We start from the raw sequence: 19,684 nt of genomic DNA, 5'->3' as shown, positions 1-19,684 counted from the left end.
AGGGAGAGTTCAGTCTTGATTAGCTCTAGGATCCATTTATTGGTCTTTTTAGCAGTCCATAGCATCTGCAGAACTCTTCTCCGCCACCACATTTCATATGAATTTATTCTCTTTCTTCATTGTCCAGTTTTCACAACCATATATAGGAACTGGAAATACGAAGGCATGGACCATCCTAACTTTAGTAGCCAAAGATATCTTATTACAGTATCTTCAGGATCTTGTCTAGTTCCTACATACCTACCCTTCTGAGTCCTCGTCTTCTTCTGATTTCTTGACTGAAATATCCATTCTGATTGAAGACTGAACCAAGGTATGGAAAATCTTAGCTTAGCTGAGGATAACCTTGATGTACTTAACTGTGAGCCAGTGTGGCATAGTCAGGGCGACCAGATATCCTAACCACAACAGAGGACAAGGCAGGGCAAGATGTGGGACATTCAAGACTAATAATTGTAAGCTGCTCTGATAGCCTTTAGGGCTGAAGGGCAGGGTATATGTACTCTATGAAATAAAAGCTAAAAACACTGAAATATAAATTCATGCTTAGCCACACTCCAAATGGAGGACACTTTGGACTTCCTCCTGGACCGAAGGTTGAAATGTAGGATATGTCCTGGAAAAGGAGGATGCCTGGTCACTCTGGGCATGGTGGTTTGAGCGTGGATCTATGACTCTGGAGACCAGGGTCTAAATCCCCACTTGGCCATGGAAATTCAATGGGTGACTTTGGTCAAGTCACACGCTCTCAACCTCAGAGGGAGGCATGGGCAAACCTCCTCTGAACAAAGCTTGCCAAGAAAGCCCCATAATAAGATGGTGGCCTTATGGAGTCACCAGAGTCATAAATAACTTGAAGGCGCACAACAACGAAAACAACCTTTACTGGACTGCTCTGAAGATTGTGAGTTAAAAATGCATTTGAATTGTTTAGAACACTTAATTATTATTATTATTATATTTTAAAGACATTGTTGACTTAAGTAAAGGCCAAAGTCTGGGATCTCCTGTTTAATGGAACAAGTACAAATGTAATTACATTGGGCCCTTGGTATCTGCTGGGATTTGGTTCCAGGACCCCCCCCACCCCCCACCCCCCCCCACCCCCCACCCCCCCCACCCCCCGTGGATGTCAAAATCCATGGATCCTCAAGTCCCATTAAACACAATGGTACAGTAAAATAGTGTCCCTTATATATTTCTTATTATATATATATATATATATTTCCAGGATTTATATCCCGCCTTTCTGCCACAGTGGGATTCAAGGTGGGTATATACAATAGCAATATCCAAGCTTGCTTTTTGGAATATGTATGTATGTATGTATGTATTGAATACTTTCAAGCCATGGATGCTTGAATCTGTGGATACAGAGGGTGCACTGGACTTCTTTGCTGCCAGACTTTTCATAGAAGGAAGCCAGGCATGGACCTATCTATCAGGCTGACATTTTCTCATCATATGGAAAAGAAGTGGCCCTTTAAGAGGAAGTGCTGGGAATCTCCCTCTGTGACGTAGCATGACGTCATTTCCCTGCGACTCCTGCCTGCTGCTGTTGCTGGAGCTCCACGTGGTTTGAGCCTGCTGTCTGTGGCCATGGAGGGGCTCTTGTCTGAAGTGCCCCCTCCTCCGCCCCAGAAGCGCTTCTACCGGCAGCGCGCCCACTCCAACCCTCTGGCGGACCATACTCTGCGCTAGTGAGTGTGGAAGGACTCGAACCCAGAGCTTCTGCCCACTGGGTCATCCAGATGGCTCCCCCCCTCATTTCCCTCCAGCTGGCTCTTTCAGACACACAAGGCCTGGCTGCTGGGGATGCAGGGCTTGCTTTGGAGGACCCCCCAATCCCCCCAAAATAGTGCAGTTTGGGACCACTTGGAGTGCTGTAGCCCCACCCTAGGGAACCCTGGGATTTTTAGTTTTGCAAGATCTGCCAAAGAGGTGCCTCGCCAAACTTCAGATCCCAGGATTCTCTCTGATGGAGCCCTGGCAGTCAAAGGGGCGCCACACTGCATTGTTTTTATATTTCAACATTAGGAGGAACGTCCTGAGAGTCAGGGCTGTTTGACAGTGGAAGACACTCCCCCCTCGGAGATGGTGGAGTCTCCTTCCTTGGAGGTCTTTAAGCAGAGGCTGGGTGGCCATCTGTCACAAGGGGTGCCTTGACTGAGAGTTCCTGCATGGCAGAATGGGGTGGACTTGAGTACTGGACTATGGCTCTGGAGACTAGGGCTTGATTCCCATATTGGCCATGAATCCCACTGGGTGGCCTTGGGCCAGTCAAACTCTCTCAGCCTCAGAGGACAGCCATGGCAAACCTCCTCTGAACAAAGCTTGCCAAGAAAACCCCATGATAGGTCCGCCTTAGGGTCGCCATAAGTCAGGAATGACTTGAAGGCGCACAGCGCATACAAGAACAAGGAACTGCTCCATAGTGGGTCTTGCCACTGGCCTTTTCCAGCCAGCCTGTGGATTTGAGCATCCACAGATTTTGGTATCCATGGGGGGCCTTAGAGCCAAACCCCAAGGGCCCACCGAAACTGCATTAGTTCTGCAGTGTGACAGCAGCTATGGAGACTCCGTTGCAAGCCTTAACTACTCTGCCCCCCCATTTTTTATTCCCCCCCCCCTTAACATCTTGTCTGGTGATGTGTTCTAGAGAACTCAAATGTTTGCATAGTGTTTTGCAACTTTTTAGTTCACAAGATTCAAAAGGTATTTTCCAACAATGATTTTCATTTTTTTAATGTTCTCATACTCTTACTTTTTGTTTCTTTGTGTAGTTACTCTTTAGAAATGTTGCTTTATGGAACCCTCTTGGTTTCTTTCTTGTTAGTCCTGCCAAGCCTGAAGAAATGGACTGGTCTGAGCTGTACCCAGATTTCTTTGCCCCTTTGCCCCAAGACAACCAACATGATGACCCAAAGGATGGGGAAGAGAGAACTGAGCCAGCATCTCAAGTAGAATTTGCTGATATTGGCTGCGGCTATGGGGGATTGCTCGGTAATTTTTTTCCAGGCATATTTAACATGTGTTCAAGTTTACTCTGTGTGAGTTGCTTCAAGGGGTTATTACTGAAGGTGGTTCCATGGGTGTAGGCTTCTAAAATGTAAGCAAATATCCTTTTCAGACCACTTCTGTCTTTCACTTTTGGAACTAACTCTGCAGATAGACTGCCACAGTACACTTCTTTAGTTCTGCCATCTGATTTGTGCACCCTTCAAAGTATTATGTATTGAATCAAGATATTAAAGTCTAAATAGGGTGGCAATCGTGCAGCCCAGCAGTTGTTGAATTACAACACCCAGAATCCTTCACCCTCCATGGTGCTTGCTAGGGCTGGTGGGCATGCATTCAACAATATTTGGAGGGCAGTGTTATCATATCCTCCAACTGTCTCTGTTTGGCAAGGAGAGTCCCAATTAATACTCTGTTGTCCCACTTTTTCAGCTGCTTTTAAAATGTTCCAGTTTCTTCTCTTTCCACTTTCCTCCTTTGTCCTCGGCTTATTTCAGTTGCTGAAAACTGAGTTCAAAATGAAGAAGTACCTTCAACTCAGGAGGCAAGAGGACAGAAGGGGATAGAATCTTGCTCTTCCCAGCAGGCTCAAATAAAAGCAAATGGCTGCAGTCTCTCCTAGCTTGTACCTTTTTCCTCATTAATGCCTCTTGCCATCTTGTTTGCACTGTGATCTTGCTTCCCCACGTGTGACTAAGTTTTCTTCTGTGGATTGTTGGAGAATATGCATTATTCCCAGCACTGGGATAAACATTATTTTGAGATGTCTTTTAAAAATAAAATACAGCTCAGTTTTCATCAGAAATTGTCCAGAATACACCTGATAATCTTTTTTTATTGTTTTTATCTTTTTCACATGTACAATATTATATACAAATTAACGTCACAATTTCATTTCTTATAGACTGTACATACATCCCCCCATGAACTTCCATTTTTACTTCTACTCCCTTCTTTCCAATATCCTTCCCTCTAGCTTACACATACATCAAAATATTTTGCTTTATCCATTTATATTTTTTATCTCATATCTCATTTATTCTTACATTTTTGTTTTCCTCCTAAATTATTCAAATACTTTGTCAAGGGATGCCATTCTTTTTCCCAATAGTCTGTTGATTTCTTTCTATTCCAGACCGTTATTTTATCCAACTCTCTCACTTCCACTATTTTTTCCAACCATTCTTCTATATTGTACACCTGATAATCTTTATGTTGGTGAAATCTGCTCATGCCTTGCTGCAAAGAAAAGGCTAAAAATTCTATGCTGTCCAAGACAACCACTCCAAAGAGGCACCAGCCTGGATAGACATCACAAGTATCTATCTTGCATTGAGGCATGGTTGCCGAGGAAGACGTGTCTAGTTTCTGCAATAATATGATGCAAAACAGATGTGTATTTGCAAGATCCAGAAAGTACAAAGGTCTTATAATGCTATTGTGCAAGAGCGTGCTGGAAAACACCCCCAGACCGAATATTTTTAACATGTTCATACAGAATAGAAATTAAAGAAAGCATGGGCAGAGGTGGGCAGAGAAAAACTGTTCACTGAGAAGTCTGTGTGTCATGACCATTTCAGAATGAGTACAAATAATACCAAAAAAACCCTGTTATCTTCCAACATTGTTGTTATTGTACATATTTTATTTTATTTGCCCCTCTGTTTGAAAAAAGGAGTGGAAAAAATAGAGATGGAAGGGAGATTCAGCAGCGGTCACACTCCTTCACCTTTTTTTAAAAAACCTTTATAGCCCTGGAAGCAGCTTCCAGGCCTTCTATCAAGACTGATAAAATATGTGAAATTCCTGCTAGACAATGTAAGTGTAGAATGTTTTATCTGGTGAAGAATTCAGCAACCTAAGACCATTGTCTTTTATTTTAAAAAAGGAAGTGTCTAGTTCTCACTTGTGTGGGGGTAAGCTTTGAAAAGATGGACAGTGCCTCTGAAAATCTCAGGAGCTGGGAATCGTAGCAGCCTTGGGGTGTTGAGGTCTCATTGTTCAGCGTAGAGCTCTTTATTCTTTCTTGAGCAGGATTCATTAGACAGGTATAAGTAATCTCTTTATCTTGCTAATGTATGCAAGTTGCAGAAAGTAGTTCTTCTCAGTGGGGAATGAAATATTTTATAACATGTATTATAAAATACTAGCTGTTGTAAAGATCTGACCTTGGAAAATCCCCCCCCCACACACACACACACACCTTTTTTTGGACTACTGCTTTCAAAATCTCACACACAATAACGCTCCTGGCTATGCTGGCAGTGGGGAGTTCTGGGTGATGTAGTTTGGAAAAGTAACTTTTCCAGGTTCTAGTAAAGAAGTCCATTGTCCCACGTTTTTAGGGTAAGAGCTTACTGATGGCTTAGTGATCAAAAGGCTATGGACTGAACCCCACTAAGGTGGTTTCCACATAATGATGCCAGGGTTCATGTGAAACGCCTGATTAAAATTGACGTGATGCATCACTGTGTGTGATAAAGTGTCATTCCAGGGATGACATAAGGATGTGAGCTGGTGGTTGTCAACACCCTAAACCAAGCTGAAAGAATCTCAGGCTGAGGTTACTTCATTTAGGACATCCCAGGGAATAAAGGCAGAGCCCCTGTGTTTGTGTCTAAATAATAATCATAAAAAATCCCAGTGAAGTCAGTTCAAGTTCCAGCCCCTTCCTGTGCAGAAAAGTAATGGGTTTAGTGGCAACTTATTCCCTGTTATGCACAGGGCTGCACACCCTTTGCAAGCATGTCTTATGATCTGAGTCTATTCTTTTTGGTTAGTGAAATTTGAGGGCTAAATCTAATAATCCACTGAGTATCACAGCAGAAACACTCGCATATCTTATTCCATCAAAAAAATCAGCATTGGAGGGCTGCCCAGACCCCCAGAACTAATTTTGAGGATGCAGGGCTGGCTGCAGTGCAGAGTGTATTTAAAATCAGATTTTTAAAATTAAATGCTTTTTGAGGAAAAACCTATCCAAAGATAGTTTTCAATTTAAGAAAATATTTTTAGTATTCTAAGTATTTCTTAATATTTCTTTTTATGGTCTATTCATCATGAAACTGGGAATAGTGTTTAATTTTTTTGGTAAATGAATTCCATTAATCCATTCACAGTGTCATGCTTTTCCCGAGGTTTCTGTAAGGCTATTGCACAATTTTTCTATCTAGCAGATATTACAACAGATGCTTGGTTTTACAGTTCTCAAAACTGTGAATTTCTGTCTGCAGAGATCACAATCCCATTGTTCTTTTGTAAATCTGTGTACACAGAATCAACCGCTTACCTCTTAATGATTATTTTTCTCCTTTTGATAAAGTACAGCAGAAATGTAGTCCAGATATGAATTATTAACCTATTAAATTGGAGAATATTTCACTTCATAATAATTTCATAATTATCTATCTATGATGTGTTTCTGGTAGTATAATCAAATCAGTCTTTGATATACAGTCGGTCCTCCTTATCCATGGATTTTTTTATCCACGGATTCAAGCATCCATAGCTTGAAAATATTTTTTAAAAAGTATACATTCCAAATAGCAAACCTTGATTTTGCCATTTTATATAAGGGACACCATTTTGCTATGCCATTGTATTTAATGGGACTTCAGCATCCACGGATTTTGTTATCCATGGGGAGATGCAGGAACCAAACCCCAGCAGATAACAAGGGCCCACTTTAACTGTAAAATTAATCTGAAACGTTGTTATTCTAAGAATGGAACCTTCATCTGGTTGTAAATATTAAGATTATACCAGCGAGAATGATTTTTGTGAAATCTATATTAGGTTTATAGCAAGGAAGAGGTTTTTTTTTTCCTGAGGGGGGGATCACATGATTAAATCGAGTCTTTCTGCTGCAGTATATGTGTGTGTGTCTGTGTGTGTTCATTCTTGCAGGTTTTTAAAGATTCCCCCACCCTGCTTTATGCAGGTGTTGTGGTCTCCTTATTTATGAGTGACTACTTATTAACGTATTTTACTCTTCATTGATTACATTTTTATCATCTTCTCTGTATCAGCAGGTCTGAGAGAGGAGTACTGTTAATAAGGCCAACCTAAAAAAAATTAGTTACAAAAACCTCCACAAAAAAACACCACCCAACAGATCAAAAACCAAGGCTGCTGCCCCACTACAGAGTCCTGGGACTTGTAGTTTTTTGTGGCACCAGAGCTCTCTGACAGGGAAGGCTAAATATTTCACAAAGCTAACAATCCCAGAATTCCATACCATTGAACCATGGCAGTTAAAGTAGTGTCAAACTGCATTAATTCTGCAGTTTAGATGCAGCCCAAGCCAAGATGCCACTGGAATCTAAATGCCTGGGTGAACTGAAGAAATGTTAACAGAGCTGCTGCAAGGGTCACTCAGGTTCCAAGGAGAGGGCATTCCACAACCCAGGATGCTATAGCCCATTCTCCACATGGTGGCTTGCCTCCAAAGATGGGACATAAAGGAGGCAGGGAGTTACTAATGATTGTTTTCTTTTTCAGAACTTGCTAATGGCTGTTTTCCTTTTCAGTCGCATTGTCACCTCTGTTCCCCAGCACATTAATGCTGGGCCTGGAGATCCGAGTGAAGGTCTCAGATTATGTGCGGGACAGGATCCAGTCACTGAGAGCATCTCATCCTGGGCAGTTCCAGAATATCGCCTGCATTCGCAGTAATGCCATGAAGCACCTGCCCAACTTTTTTCGCAAGGGACAGGTGAGTTCTTGAAGGACATTGCTGGAGGCTCTGTAGTTGGCAAAGCAATCTTTCCATTCTGCCTTCTGATATGCCAAAAAGTGGTCTTATGGATATTTTTTTAAAAGCTTGCATTATCGGCAACCTGCATATTGTGCTGTCTTTCTAATTCTCACCCTTTACTGCAAGGGAGACACTCTGTTCATAGTTCTGATGGTTTTCATGGATCATTAATTTCTGAGGACTGTCCGTTCCAGATTTGTACCTGCAACCTGTTGCTCTCAGGTTGTGTAAAACAGCTTAACACTAATGCTGAAGGGTGTGTTATCATAACTGGCATATTGTAGTAATTTTATCCAGATGTTCCAAGTGAAACCTGAGCACATATGATCATAGCCAATGTTCCCAAGCAGCATGGCTGTTGAGGATGATAGGATTTGGTGGAATCTCAGCTGCAGAAGACTGGTCTGTTCTAACTGGCAGAGGTTTTTCAAAGCTTCAGGGAAAAAGTTTTCACTCTGTGTGTGTGTTTAATTTGAGATGTCAGAAACAGAATCTGGAACAGTGATTCTGAACCAGATGTTTTAGATTGCACTTCCCCAAATCTGTAACTATAAATCTGTAACCATTGGCCATTCTGGTTGAAATTTCTAGGAACTAAAGTTCTTAAAATCCTGAGGGTCAGAGGTAGAGAACCTTTGATCTTCAACCAAGATGCACAGCATTTGTGCTCCTATAGAAGTACAATCTCATACCTCTGAGGATGTGGGAGAACAATAACAAGTCCTCTTGTTACCCTAGGGAATTTCAATTTTGAACCAAATATTGATAGAGACTGTGTGGTGTTGTGGGTTGTGTATGGGACTATGACTCTTGAAACCATGGCCTGTTACAGACTGCCAAAATAAAGCTGCTTCAGGTCTCTTTGGAGGTGTGCTGTTTAAATGATGCATGCATCCTAAGAATCCGGAAGCTGCACCAAAGCTGCACTCCAGTGCTTAGGAATGGAGTGTGGCTTTGGCGCGACCTCCGGACTCTTAGGACCCATGCATCATTTAAATAGCATACCTCCAAAGAGACCCGAAGCAGCTTTATTTTGGCAGTCTGTAACAGGCCTAGGGTTCAAATTTCCTCATAGCTATGGAAAATGGCAAAATGTCTGGAAATCATGCCCTATGAGGAGAGGCTTAGGGAGCTGGGAATGTTTAGCCTGAAGAAGAGAAGGTTAAGAGGTGATATGGAGCCCTGGTGGCACAGTGGTTAAATGCCTGTACTGCAGCCATTCACTCGAAACCACAAGGTTGCAAGTTCAAGACCAGCAAAAGGGCCCAAGCTTGACTCAGGCTTGCATCCTTCCGAGGTCGCTAAAATGAGTACCCAGACTGTTGGGGGGGAAATTAGCTTACTTGCTAATTAGCTTACTTGCTGTTCACCGCTATGATCTTTGGAATAGCGGTATATAAATAAAACAAATTATTAATTATTATTATATGATAGCCCTGTTAAAATATTTGAAAGGTTGTCATATTAAGGGTGGGGCAAGCTTATTTTCTGCTGCTTCAGAGATTAAGACCCGGACCAATGGATTCAAACTACAAAAAAGAGATTCCACCTCAACATCAGGATAAAAGTTATTTGAAAGTGGAATATGACAGCCTTGGAATGCAGTTATATCTCCTTCTTTGTTGGTTTTTAAACAGAGGCTGGATGGCATCTCTTGGGAGTGCTTTGATTGTTGCTTCCTGCATGGCATGAGTTTGGACTTGATGGCCCATGGGGTCTCTTCCAACTCTAGGATACTGTGAAGACACACAACAACTGTGTTTTAAAAATTATAGGCAGTTGGCATGAAACTTTTTTATTTCCTCTGGTGTTGGGGGATGTTTTTGTTTCTCATTCAGCTGTGCAAGATGTTCTTCCTCTTCCCTGATCCTCATTTCAAGAAGACAAAGCACAAGTGGCGGATTATCAGCACAACTTTGCTGGCAGAGTACGCCTATGTCCTGCGTGAACAGGTGAGCAAAGGAATGATACCTGAGTCTTTGGGGCTCTTTCTGAAAACAAAGAGTTTGAAAACCACTGGACAGGTGCTGAGCTTGGAAAAATTGTTGTTTTCGATGATCATTCTCAGGATGGTAGAGGTTCAGTCTTAAAGAGAGTAGAGGAAGTCATTCAGTGGAGCCCTCTTTCACCATAAATGTCCAGAGGGGCGCCACTAGTCTAGACATTCTCCTCCTCCTGGCACATTCCAAGGGAGTGCGTGAGTGAAGAGGATGTGCCCATAATTTTAGCCCTGGGTACAATCCCTCTTTTCCACTGTGCTTCCTGAAGATGGATCTTGAGTGATGCTGTGCAGGGGGAAACGTCACTTGTCTTCAAACCACAGAATTAATTAATCCTTCTATCAAAAGCCAGGTGTGTCGACACAGCCTGGAGCTTGTGGAAAGGCAGCTTGGGAATTTCAAATCTGAGAACAAGGGAAGTTTTTTAATGACTGTTATGAGGCAAGGGATTAGCTTTCTCCTCAATCCAACAGGAGGCCTGTGCTGGCAAGGATCCTTGTAGGCAAGGGGTTGCATCACTTCCAAGACCTGATCTCCAGAAGCTCCTCCAGGGCACTCTGGCTGACTCTGCTTTCACCTGCCAGAGAAAAGACAGAGAGTGTTTAGTGTCTTTCTCTCTGTGTGTAGGCACTTTTTGGGGTTGGAACCCAGATGTTATCTTGGTGATGAATCAGCATTTGGCCTCACCCATAGCTGCAATGAATCACCCCAGCTCTTCACAATGTCTCTCCAAGGCAATTGCTGTGGAGGAAGAGGTTGGCACAGAGCTCTGCCAGCCCTCAGAGGTGTTTTGCATAGGGGTGACAGTGGCGGCAGCACTCTCCAAAGTGTTCACAGAGATTGTGATCGCTGGGCCACAGGTTGCAATGACGTCAGGACCTTCATTAAGCATGGATTACTCATTTGGGGAAGTGCATCCCAAATCCCATTTGACCGACAAAGACAAAGAATAAGGATAGGGAACCTGTGCCCCTCCATGTGTCATTGGACTGCAATGCTCATCATTCCTGACCACCAGCCATTCTGTCTGCGGCTGATGGGTACTGGAGTCAAACATTCTTTGACATTCAGAGGTTGCCCATCCCTGTATTTCAAGATTCTTTTAATTATACTTCTCACTGCTCCCCTTTACCTGGATGAGATAGAACCTGATAGGTGTTGAACCATGCAGGACTTCTGTAGGGCCTATATTTTTCTTCTTTTAATTTGTCCTTTACTCATCCAGGGCCTGGTATATACCATCACAGATGTGGAAGAAGTCCATAAGTGGATGGTTAAACATTTTGAAGAACATCCTCTTTTCGAGCAAGTGCCGCTGAAAGAACTGGTGAGAAAGAGAGAGAGAGAATGTGGGGGTGTGCAACGTCTGATATGAGTTTCACAGTCCCAGGCATGGCTCTTGAAGCAATATGCATGCAGATATTTCATACACATGCAGCCTATTCTTAGATCACCTCACAGAGTTCCACATTATGGATACAGCTCGTGGGAGTTTTATTGACGAAACTGCACTGGTGACCTATTAGCACTCAGCTTTCTTTTCTTTTTTAAAAGTTTGTTGTGGTGGTTGTGTGCCTTCAAGTTTTTTCCAGCTTACAGTGAGCCTAAGACAACCCTATCATGGGTTTTTCTAGGCAGAATTTATTCAGAGGGAGTTTTTCATTGCTTTCCTCTGAGGCTGAAAAAGTGTGACTTGCTCAAGGTCACCCACTAGGTTTCCATGGCTGAGCAGGGATTTGGACCCTGGTCTCTGAATGTCCTATTCCAACATTCAAACCACTACACCACACTAGGTCTCTTTTTTTAGTTACAGTTCATCATGTGTTATATGCATGCAAGAATAAAAATATGAAGTGGAATATTCCCTTTATTGGAATAAAAATAATAAACCATTAGACATAAGCTCCTAGAAGTTGAGAAACACATAAGCTCATTTTCACATTTAACTAAGGGACAGAGAACATGTGATGCAACCACTTGGATATTTGTCATTCCAAAAATTCACATCCATTTCTCACATTTCTCCAGAAGACAAGGCTTTCCCTTCCCTCATTTCCTCTTTTTATAACACATGTTAACATTGGAAGGGGAATTCCATAAATCCCTAATGTACTTACAGGCTCTAGGATTTCTGATTCAGAGAGTAAAAGTGTAACTGGGAAGACCCATGGCCAAGAGGAACTGAAGATAGGTTGATTGAAAGTAATTTGGTTATATCCTGCAGTTCTACAGTGAGTAATTGAGTGGGATGTAGTAGATTCACAGGGAGTCTGGCTTGATTGTAAGTAAGCCTCATCTGATTCAGTGTTACTTAGTCCTAGTAAATAAATAAATAAGTAAAGAGTAAACATATCAAGTACATTTCTGTGCCATTTATCAGCGAACTAGCACTCCCTAAACCAAACTGGGTATTCATTTTACAGACCTACAAAAGGTCAAATGATGCATGTGAGGAAGGCTTTCAAGCAAAAACTTGACACATTATTAACCCCAAAAATGCATGTATGAATTTGTGTTATTGTGTTAGGGGAGAATTTTAAAAACCTTCCTCTAAAGCAGTGGTTCCCCAACTTTGGTCCTCTGGATGTTCTGGACTTCAGCTCCCAGAATTCCTGACTGTTGGCCAAGCTGTCTGGGGTTTCTGGTAATTGAAGTTAAAACACCTGCAGTATCAGTTTGGGAACCAGTGCTCTAAAGCAAGGATGCGAAGTTTTCTAGATGGTGGTGGGCTACAGCTCCATAATCTTCCACCATGGATTTCTTGGCTAGGTTTGATGGACATTGCTATCCAGTAACATCTGGAAGGCCACACATCCCCCACCCCTCCTCTAAAGCCTCACCACCTAATTATCTGAAGGACTGCAGTGACAAGGCTGGTTCTACCCTGCTCCTCAATTCACCTGTGATTCCGTTGCCTCTGTCTGGAACAAGTATTCCCTAACTGGCACCTGCAGATGTGTTTGACTCCAATCCCCATCATCCTTGGCCATCACTGCATGATGGGTATAGTAGTCTAATACATCTGCAGGGGACAGGATTGCGGAAAGCTGCTCTAAGGCATGGGTTTTGAGAGGAGGTTACCTCTTCAAGGTATGGTTATAGATTTGGGGAAGTGCAATCTGTAATACCGAACAAGAAGGCTTCTGTTGCTTGTGAGTGTGTGTGTGTTGTGGCCTCAGTTTAAGAATACCTACATTTGTTTCCTCAACAGTCCAGTGATCCCATTGTTGATCTCCTGGGGACTTCAACAGAAGAGGGGAAGAAGGTTCAGAGAAATGGAGGGAAGACCTTCCCAGCTGTCTTCCGGCGGATCAGCGACACAACACAGGAAGTGGCAGGAACATGACTGGGGAAATTCCAGATCTCTCTCCAGTGTTACATTATCAATGGATGTCTGCATTAAGAAGGACCTTCAGAGCTTGTGTTGCATAAAGAATGAGGTAGACTGAAATGTCTGGTCACACTGGGGTTATGCTTCTATGAATGCAACTGAGGGAATCCCCAAAGACTTGCATAAGGCTCACTTGTGTTATTCTACTTTGCCCATAAAAGGTGCCAGAATGGCTGTGGTGGCCTTAATGAATAGAAATTAGAGTTCCAGACATGAATGCAAGGACCAATGATTATGAGACAGAAAGGTGGTGTATCTCTCAATCCATGGTATATTTGTAGATTTATTTCTAAATGGATAATAAATCAGAAGATACAGCTAGTAGCTCTGTATTGCTAAATCCCACCTACAGTCAATTGCAGAGGGCCAGCAAGATAGTAAATTTGTGGCTACGCAGGTCATGAGCCAATGTGGTGTAGTGGTTTGAACGTTAAGGCTCCAGCTCCAGAGATAAGGGTTCAATTCCTAGCTTTGCCATGGAAACCTACTTAGAAACCTTCAGCAAATCACACATGTTCAGCCTCAGACAACCCCATAATAAGTTTGCCATGAAGTTGCCATAAGTCAAAAGTGACTGGAATGTACACAACAACAGCAGCAACAAGGAGGGCATGACTGTGGCTGTATTTGTTTTCAATTGGAATGGTGACTACTGTGCTTCTTCCTCTGTTGACTAGCACATGCTAGAGAGATGGTAATGCACACCCCTTTCGCTCTCATCCCCAAATCAATGGCACTGCTAAACCCCTGGATGCTTGGCAAAGGAGAGGTAGGAGTCCTGTCATGGGGATGATCAGTGGTGCACTATTGTCTTCTCTGGTATCACTGCTAAAGGTAGTCATTTAGCTATTGCAATATGTGCATACTCTGGAGTATGTGTGTTGTGTACCTTCAAGTTGCTTCTGACTTAGGTAACCTTAAGGCCAGAAACCTATCAAGATTTGTTCAGATGAGATTTGCCATTGCCTTTCCCTGAGACTGACATCATGCAACTAGACTAAGGTCACCCAGTGGCTTTCATAGCAAATCTGGGAATCAAATCCTCGTCCACTATGCCATGCTTGCTCTCGTTCTGAGATGCAGGTGACTGAAATAAGAAAATGCTCTAGGGATGAGATTTCTGAAGTGACCACTGGTTTTATCCTTTATCACCCAGATTACAGGAAAATTCCCTCCTTGGCCAGATATATGATTCTGCACTGTCAGCTGAAGTCTTTTGCTATAACTACTTCTCTATATAAAGCTGAAACTTTATACAGTTGGCCTCTCATATCTATGGATTCAATCACACATCTCCCTCCCCCCCCAAATTAAAAAAACCCAAACCTTTATTTTGCCATTTTATAAAAAAGGAACACAATTTAATTATGCCATTGTACATAATGGGATTTGAGCATCCATGGATTTTGATATCCAAACCCCAACCTAAGTGCTCACTGTAAATACCAGCAACTCCTGTCTCTAGGGAGCTAGTTACAAAATAAACTGGAGTTACATTGTGAACAATGGTGATGGTGGCAATAATGGTAATTTTGTGTCTAAAGAAAGTGAATTCTGTGAGCTATTCATTAAATAACCTTAATAAGCCTTAATAAATTTTGCAAAATAATTAGCCAGGGGAGGACACTTGACTCCCAACCCATCCACTGACCAAAACTAGAAATCCTTAGCATTCCCCTTGAATTTTGGAGATATTTTCTACACATTTCAAGGCTATTTTTGCATCCAATGAAACCCTTTAAAACCATTGTTAAAAAGCAGGTATTGAGGCTGCTGAATTTTGCCACCAGTATGTAAGTTCTGGATTTGGGTGAAATCAGAAGAGAGACGTTAGGTGAACTGTGAGTGGTATTCTCCATTCTCAAGATACTCTTCTCAGATAAAGGCATCTTTTTCATTCAGGGGTATGAATCATTGCCAAAAAGGGATACAGCAAAGCGATAGGCTGTATGCGTACACACCTTTGTGCTCCTGAGGCTGAGCTGTTGAATGAGCTAAACCTGAGTCATCTTTTGACTTGAGTTCTTAGCTCCTACGCTGAGCCAGAATAGCTCATGACATATGCCTAACAGGTGGTCTGCTTCCATTCTGGTTGCAGTGCAGTGAGACTGGGGTGCAAATTCTTTCTTGGTTGAGTATCAAGAACTTGACGTGGTGAGTTGGGTAATTCCTAGGATGTGAGGAGGGAAGGAGGAAGACAGGGTTGATAAGATCAGGATGATGGACATTTGGCTTGGGATGTGGACAGCCTTCCACTACAGTGGAGACATGAAAAGTATACAGACGTCTCAGGCTGATTAATACAGGAACCAAGATGTTGTCTAACTTGACTTTTTAAATTATCTCAGCCCCTAATAGCTATAACTAGGCAAACTGCATTTGGGGCTTTTTGCTGCTGATACATATGTTGTCCTGCAGTACGTGCTCCTTTTTGTTTTGGAGAAAATGATATACGCAGTGCCTCCCTGGGTCAGCCATATAAGGATGTAAAGAAGAGACCAGGTCTCAGGGTGTTGAAAAAGATGCTTTTATGCTTACAAACAGCCCCATGCATTTTTGGCCTAGACAGCTATTCAGTTGCCAGGCAAAAGCTTTGGAGACACACTTTTTGGAATCTTTGTAGGCAGGTTAAAAGTTCCCTGAAGAAGACCACTAAATATTTCTAGACCAAAAACATGTTAGGCTATTTATAAGAATAAAAAGAACAGGAACAAAATCTTGAGATTCTCTGGCCTTTTTAAACAGGCTGGATGCACAAATTGAGTTCAAAGTACAAACATTGCTTGTGCACAGTTAGCTCGGCAGCGGAGAGAGGAGAAGACCAGGTGGAATCTTGCCCTTGCAGGTCAGCTCAGGCAAAAGCAAACTCCTCTCCTAGATTGTGTGTTCTCAGTAACTTTTACCATCTTGACCATACTCTGTTTCTTGGCCACATGTGTCCTGATTTTCATCTGTGAAATGTTGGAGGATACAATAAAAAGACTGAATCTTAATCTTCTGAAAAGGTGCCCCAGGAGTTCAGGACAAATAACTGTGTGCATTTGTTCATAGTTATTATTTATATGGTACCTTTTGACTAGCATTCACCAAAAAGGCTAACAGGATATTTAAAAGAACTGGAGTACACTCATTGCAGTGACGCTTACTCATAAGTAAGTGTTCAGTGACACTTACTCATAAGTAAGTGTACAAATAAGTTGCAGATTAAAAAGTATTGTAACATTAAGCAGGAGAAGCATTAAATTGCAACATTAAATGTCTTGGCCAGCCCAAGACATTTTAATGCCTGAGACGAAGCAGCAAATGGCATCCTCCACAAGTCAAGTTGCATGATATTTAAGGCCAGCCTAGTTATTTTGGCACCTCCAGTCAAAAACCCTGTAAGCATCTCTTTCCATCCCTTGCGTTAAAAACAAAACTACTACAGTTTTCAATCTGCTTCTCTTTCATGCAGATGGTATCTCAGGTGGGTGCCTGATCTCCCTAATGGCAGCCTCAAACAGCAGTCACATTAAGGCTGGCATCCTGGTAGCAAAATACACATTCGTAAGTTTCCATTAAGCATGCAAATGTCCCATGGAGGATCTACACAAATTCAAACTAGACAATGAGAAAATAAAAATAGTAAACGAGTTCCCATACCTCGTATCAAACATTAATCAGAATGGGGACTGCTGTCAAGAAATCAGAAGACTAGGAATGGGGAGGGCAGCAATGGAAGAACTAGAAAAGATCCTAAAGTGTAAAGATATACAACTGAGCATCAAAGTTGGAATCATACAAGCCATTGCATTCTCCATTAGCAGTTGTGAGTGCTAGACAGTGAAAAAAGCAGGTAAGAGGAAAATAAATTCTTTTGAACTGCAGTGCTGGAGAAGAATGCTAAGGATACCATGAACAGCTCAAAAAGACAAACAGGTCCTAGATCAGATCACACCTGAAATCTCCCTGGAAGCCAAAGTGATAAAGTTGAGGTTGTACTTCAGCCTCATCATGAAGAGGCATGACTCACTGGAAAAGACAATAATGCTAGGAACAGTGAAGGGATGTAAAAAGAAAGGAAAATCACATGCTTGATGAGGTCACGCATATCAATTTGCAGGATCTAAGCAAAGCAGTGGAGGGCATGGAGTCTTAGATATGTCTCATCCACAGGGTCACCATGAATTGGGATCAACTCAAAGGGGGTATTCCCTGATTCTTTCTGCAGTGCCCAAAGGCATACATTTAACAGCAGCTCATCATACATACATATGCAAGTATTTCAAAATCCAAATAACTCTGAAATCCAAAACACTACTGATGCCAACCATTTCGGATAAGGGAGACTCAGCTTATACCACTGTTGTAGGGAGGGATCAGGGATGATGTTACAATATAAAATCAATAAAATTTTAATTTAAAAAAATAACGTTTCATGGTCATTCCAATACCCAGCACATTTCATTTGAAGCATCTGTGGTGGCAGCTTATGGGAAAGAGAGAACAAACCCTCTCTGCCGGAAACCTTTAAGACTTTTACTGCCAGTCTGGCCACACAATATGTAGTGTGACCTGATTATGAAGGAGCTTCCTGCATTCCTTGCCCTTTAAAGCTTAAGGCCAACACTTTCAAATATTGTGGGAAGAAGCCAGTGAAAATTGGTGTGCCTGGTATGCAATTTCCAGGCTGAGGGAAATGAGTAGGACCATTTGTGATCCCGGGGAATTGCAGGAAAAATACAGAATGTAGCAATGCATCCAAAATACCAGCTTCCTGAGCATGTTTTATTGAAAACACAATCCCTGGAGCGGCAAAGATAAGCCACTGGCAAACACGAAGGCTGTGAAATGCAAAGGGGTGACAAGTCGCATTTCCTCAGTGTGTTCACATGGGTATTTATTTTCTTGTTTACAAATGTTGTATCATGCCTTATCACTGATCCCTCACCACAGCTAAACAATGAATTGCATCCAATTAACCTCTCCTGCCTATAGAGCGGCATTCTCAGTTGCCAGTGAAATGGAAGGGGGGCAAGTGGCAAAAGAAATCCCTTCCACTCCCCATAGCTTTTCTGAAGACATTCATGATCCTGTTCCAGCCATTAGGGGGGACTCTCCCCTAAAACAGAATCAGAGTGAGTTATTCCCACTTAAATATAGGCCATTAGCATCAGTTTGTATGTGTATAAGCATGTATGTATGCACAGACCACTCAGTAGAAAAGTTCAGCAGCACCGATTAAAAAATAATCTAATGTGATGTGCAGATTTTATTCTAGAGTTGCTCACTTCCCTACACAGGGACAATGGATACAAAAAATTATATGTGTATTTTGTATAACTTTTAGACCCTACAGCAAAAGTATACTGGTGATTGTAAAGCTAAATGAAAATTGTATTTTTCTTTTAAATTACCAGTTACATGTCAAATCTAGTGCACGCCATTTTGTTGTGCCTATTGTGTCGTCTAAGATCAAAGAGAAGGAATTTTCTGAATGTGACGTACTTGCTTTTTCTGGGTTATTAAGTCATTGGTAGGTAGAACATTTCAGCAGGTCAAGGGGACCGTTTTCTCCACACAGGGCCATCTGGAAGCTACACATAGACTTAATACAATGAAATAATTGTATTGTATTGTTTCATTAAAAAACAACCCAGCAACAATAGGAGAAAGTAGGTGGCATTCATTATAATAGTTGTGGGTGTCTTACCAGTTGTGGGTGTCTGACAAGTGCATCTACACTGTAGAAATAATGCAGCTTGACACCACTTTAACTGCCATGGCTTCAATCTTACAGAATCCTGGGATTTGTAGTTTTAAGAGGCAACAGCACTCTTGGGCAGAGAAGGCTAAAGATCTTGTAAAACTACAAATCCCAGGATTCCATAGAATGGAGTTGCAACACTTAAAAGTGATGTTAATTCTACAGCTTAGATGCAGCTCTTGAGTTATGCATCTGTAACTGATTTGTATTCATGGTCCCTTTGTATTAATGGTTATACACTGCTTTACTGAGTAGCAAACACTGCGAGTAAGGGAGGTTTGTTCTCTGCTGATCAAGGCTCAGCAGACTGACATTTCCACCCTCCTCCTGCCAATGATGTTCAATGCAAGGAGTAATTGCTACAGATATCCTGCTTCTGATTGTAACAATGAAGATCAAGGAGGGTGGTGGTGGAAATGCCAATATACTGCACCCCTGAACAACAGAACTGGCCTCCATTGCCCACAGTGGCTGGTTCCTGGTAAATCAAGACTGGGGGTTGTGGGTGGATTAGAGCCAGGAGATGCTGCTTAATTAAATATATTTAACAAAGCATCTGTTCTAGGATCTCCACCACAATTTGTGACAGTGTGTTCAATACATAACATTAAGGTATGATTTTTAATATGGCTGGAATTCCACTTGAGGTTTTGGAAAAGGGGTATTTTTTTGAGTGCTCAACAGTGTGAGGATGAGAAAGGGGGAATATTACAGTTGGGGTGAGATAGTGGCTTCCATGTTAGGGGTGCAGTGACTATGCTCTGGTCTTTATT

At 42.0% G+C, this 19,684-nt stretch overlaps 1 protein-coding gene across 1 annotated transcript; it reads left to right on the top strand.

Moving 5' to 3' along the window:
* Positions 1 to 1,572: 1,572 nt before the first annotated feature.
* On the top strand, positions 1,573 to 18,396 carry METTL1 (methyltransferase 1, tRNA methylguanosine). The gene is made up of 6 exons (XM_089481724.1): positions 1,573 to 1,700; positions 2,837 to 3,003; positions 7,548 to 7,732; positions 9,613 to 9,726; positions 11,000 to 11,101; positions 12,986 to 18,396. Exons 1-6 carry the CDS (start codon positions 1,600 to 1,602, stop codon positions 13,118 to 13,120), a joined length of 804 nt encoding a protein of 267 aa, XP_089337850.1. The 5' UTR covers positions 1,573 to 1,599; the 3' UTR covers positions 13,121 to 18,396.
* The last annotated feature ends 1,288 nt before the right edge of the window (positions 18,397 to 19,684 follow it).

Source organism: Sceloporus occidentalis, unplaced genomic scaffold (genome assembly GCF_023333645.1).
Source record: "Sceloporus occidentalis isolate IW3139 unplaced genomic scaffold, rSceOcc1.0.p SCAF_1, whole genome shotgun sequence".
NCBI lineage: Eukaryota > Metazoa > Chordata > Lepidosauria > Squamata > Phrynosomatidae > Sceloporus > Sceloporus occidentalis.
Note: the sequence above shows the minus strand (reverse complement) of the source record. Positions and strands in the feature narration are given on the sequence as shown.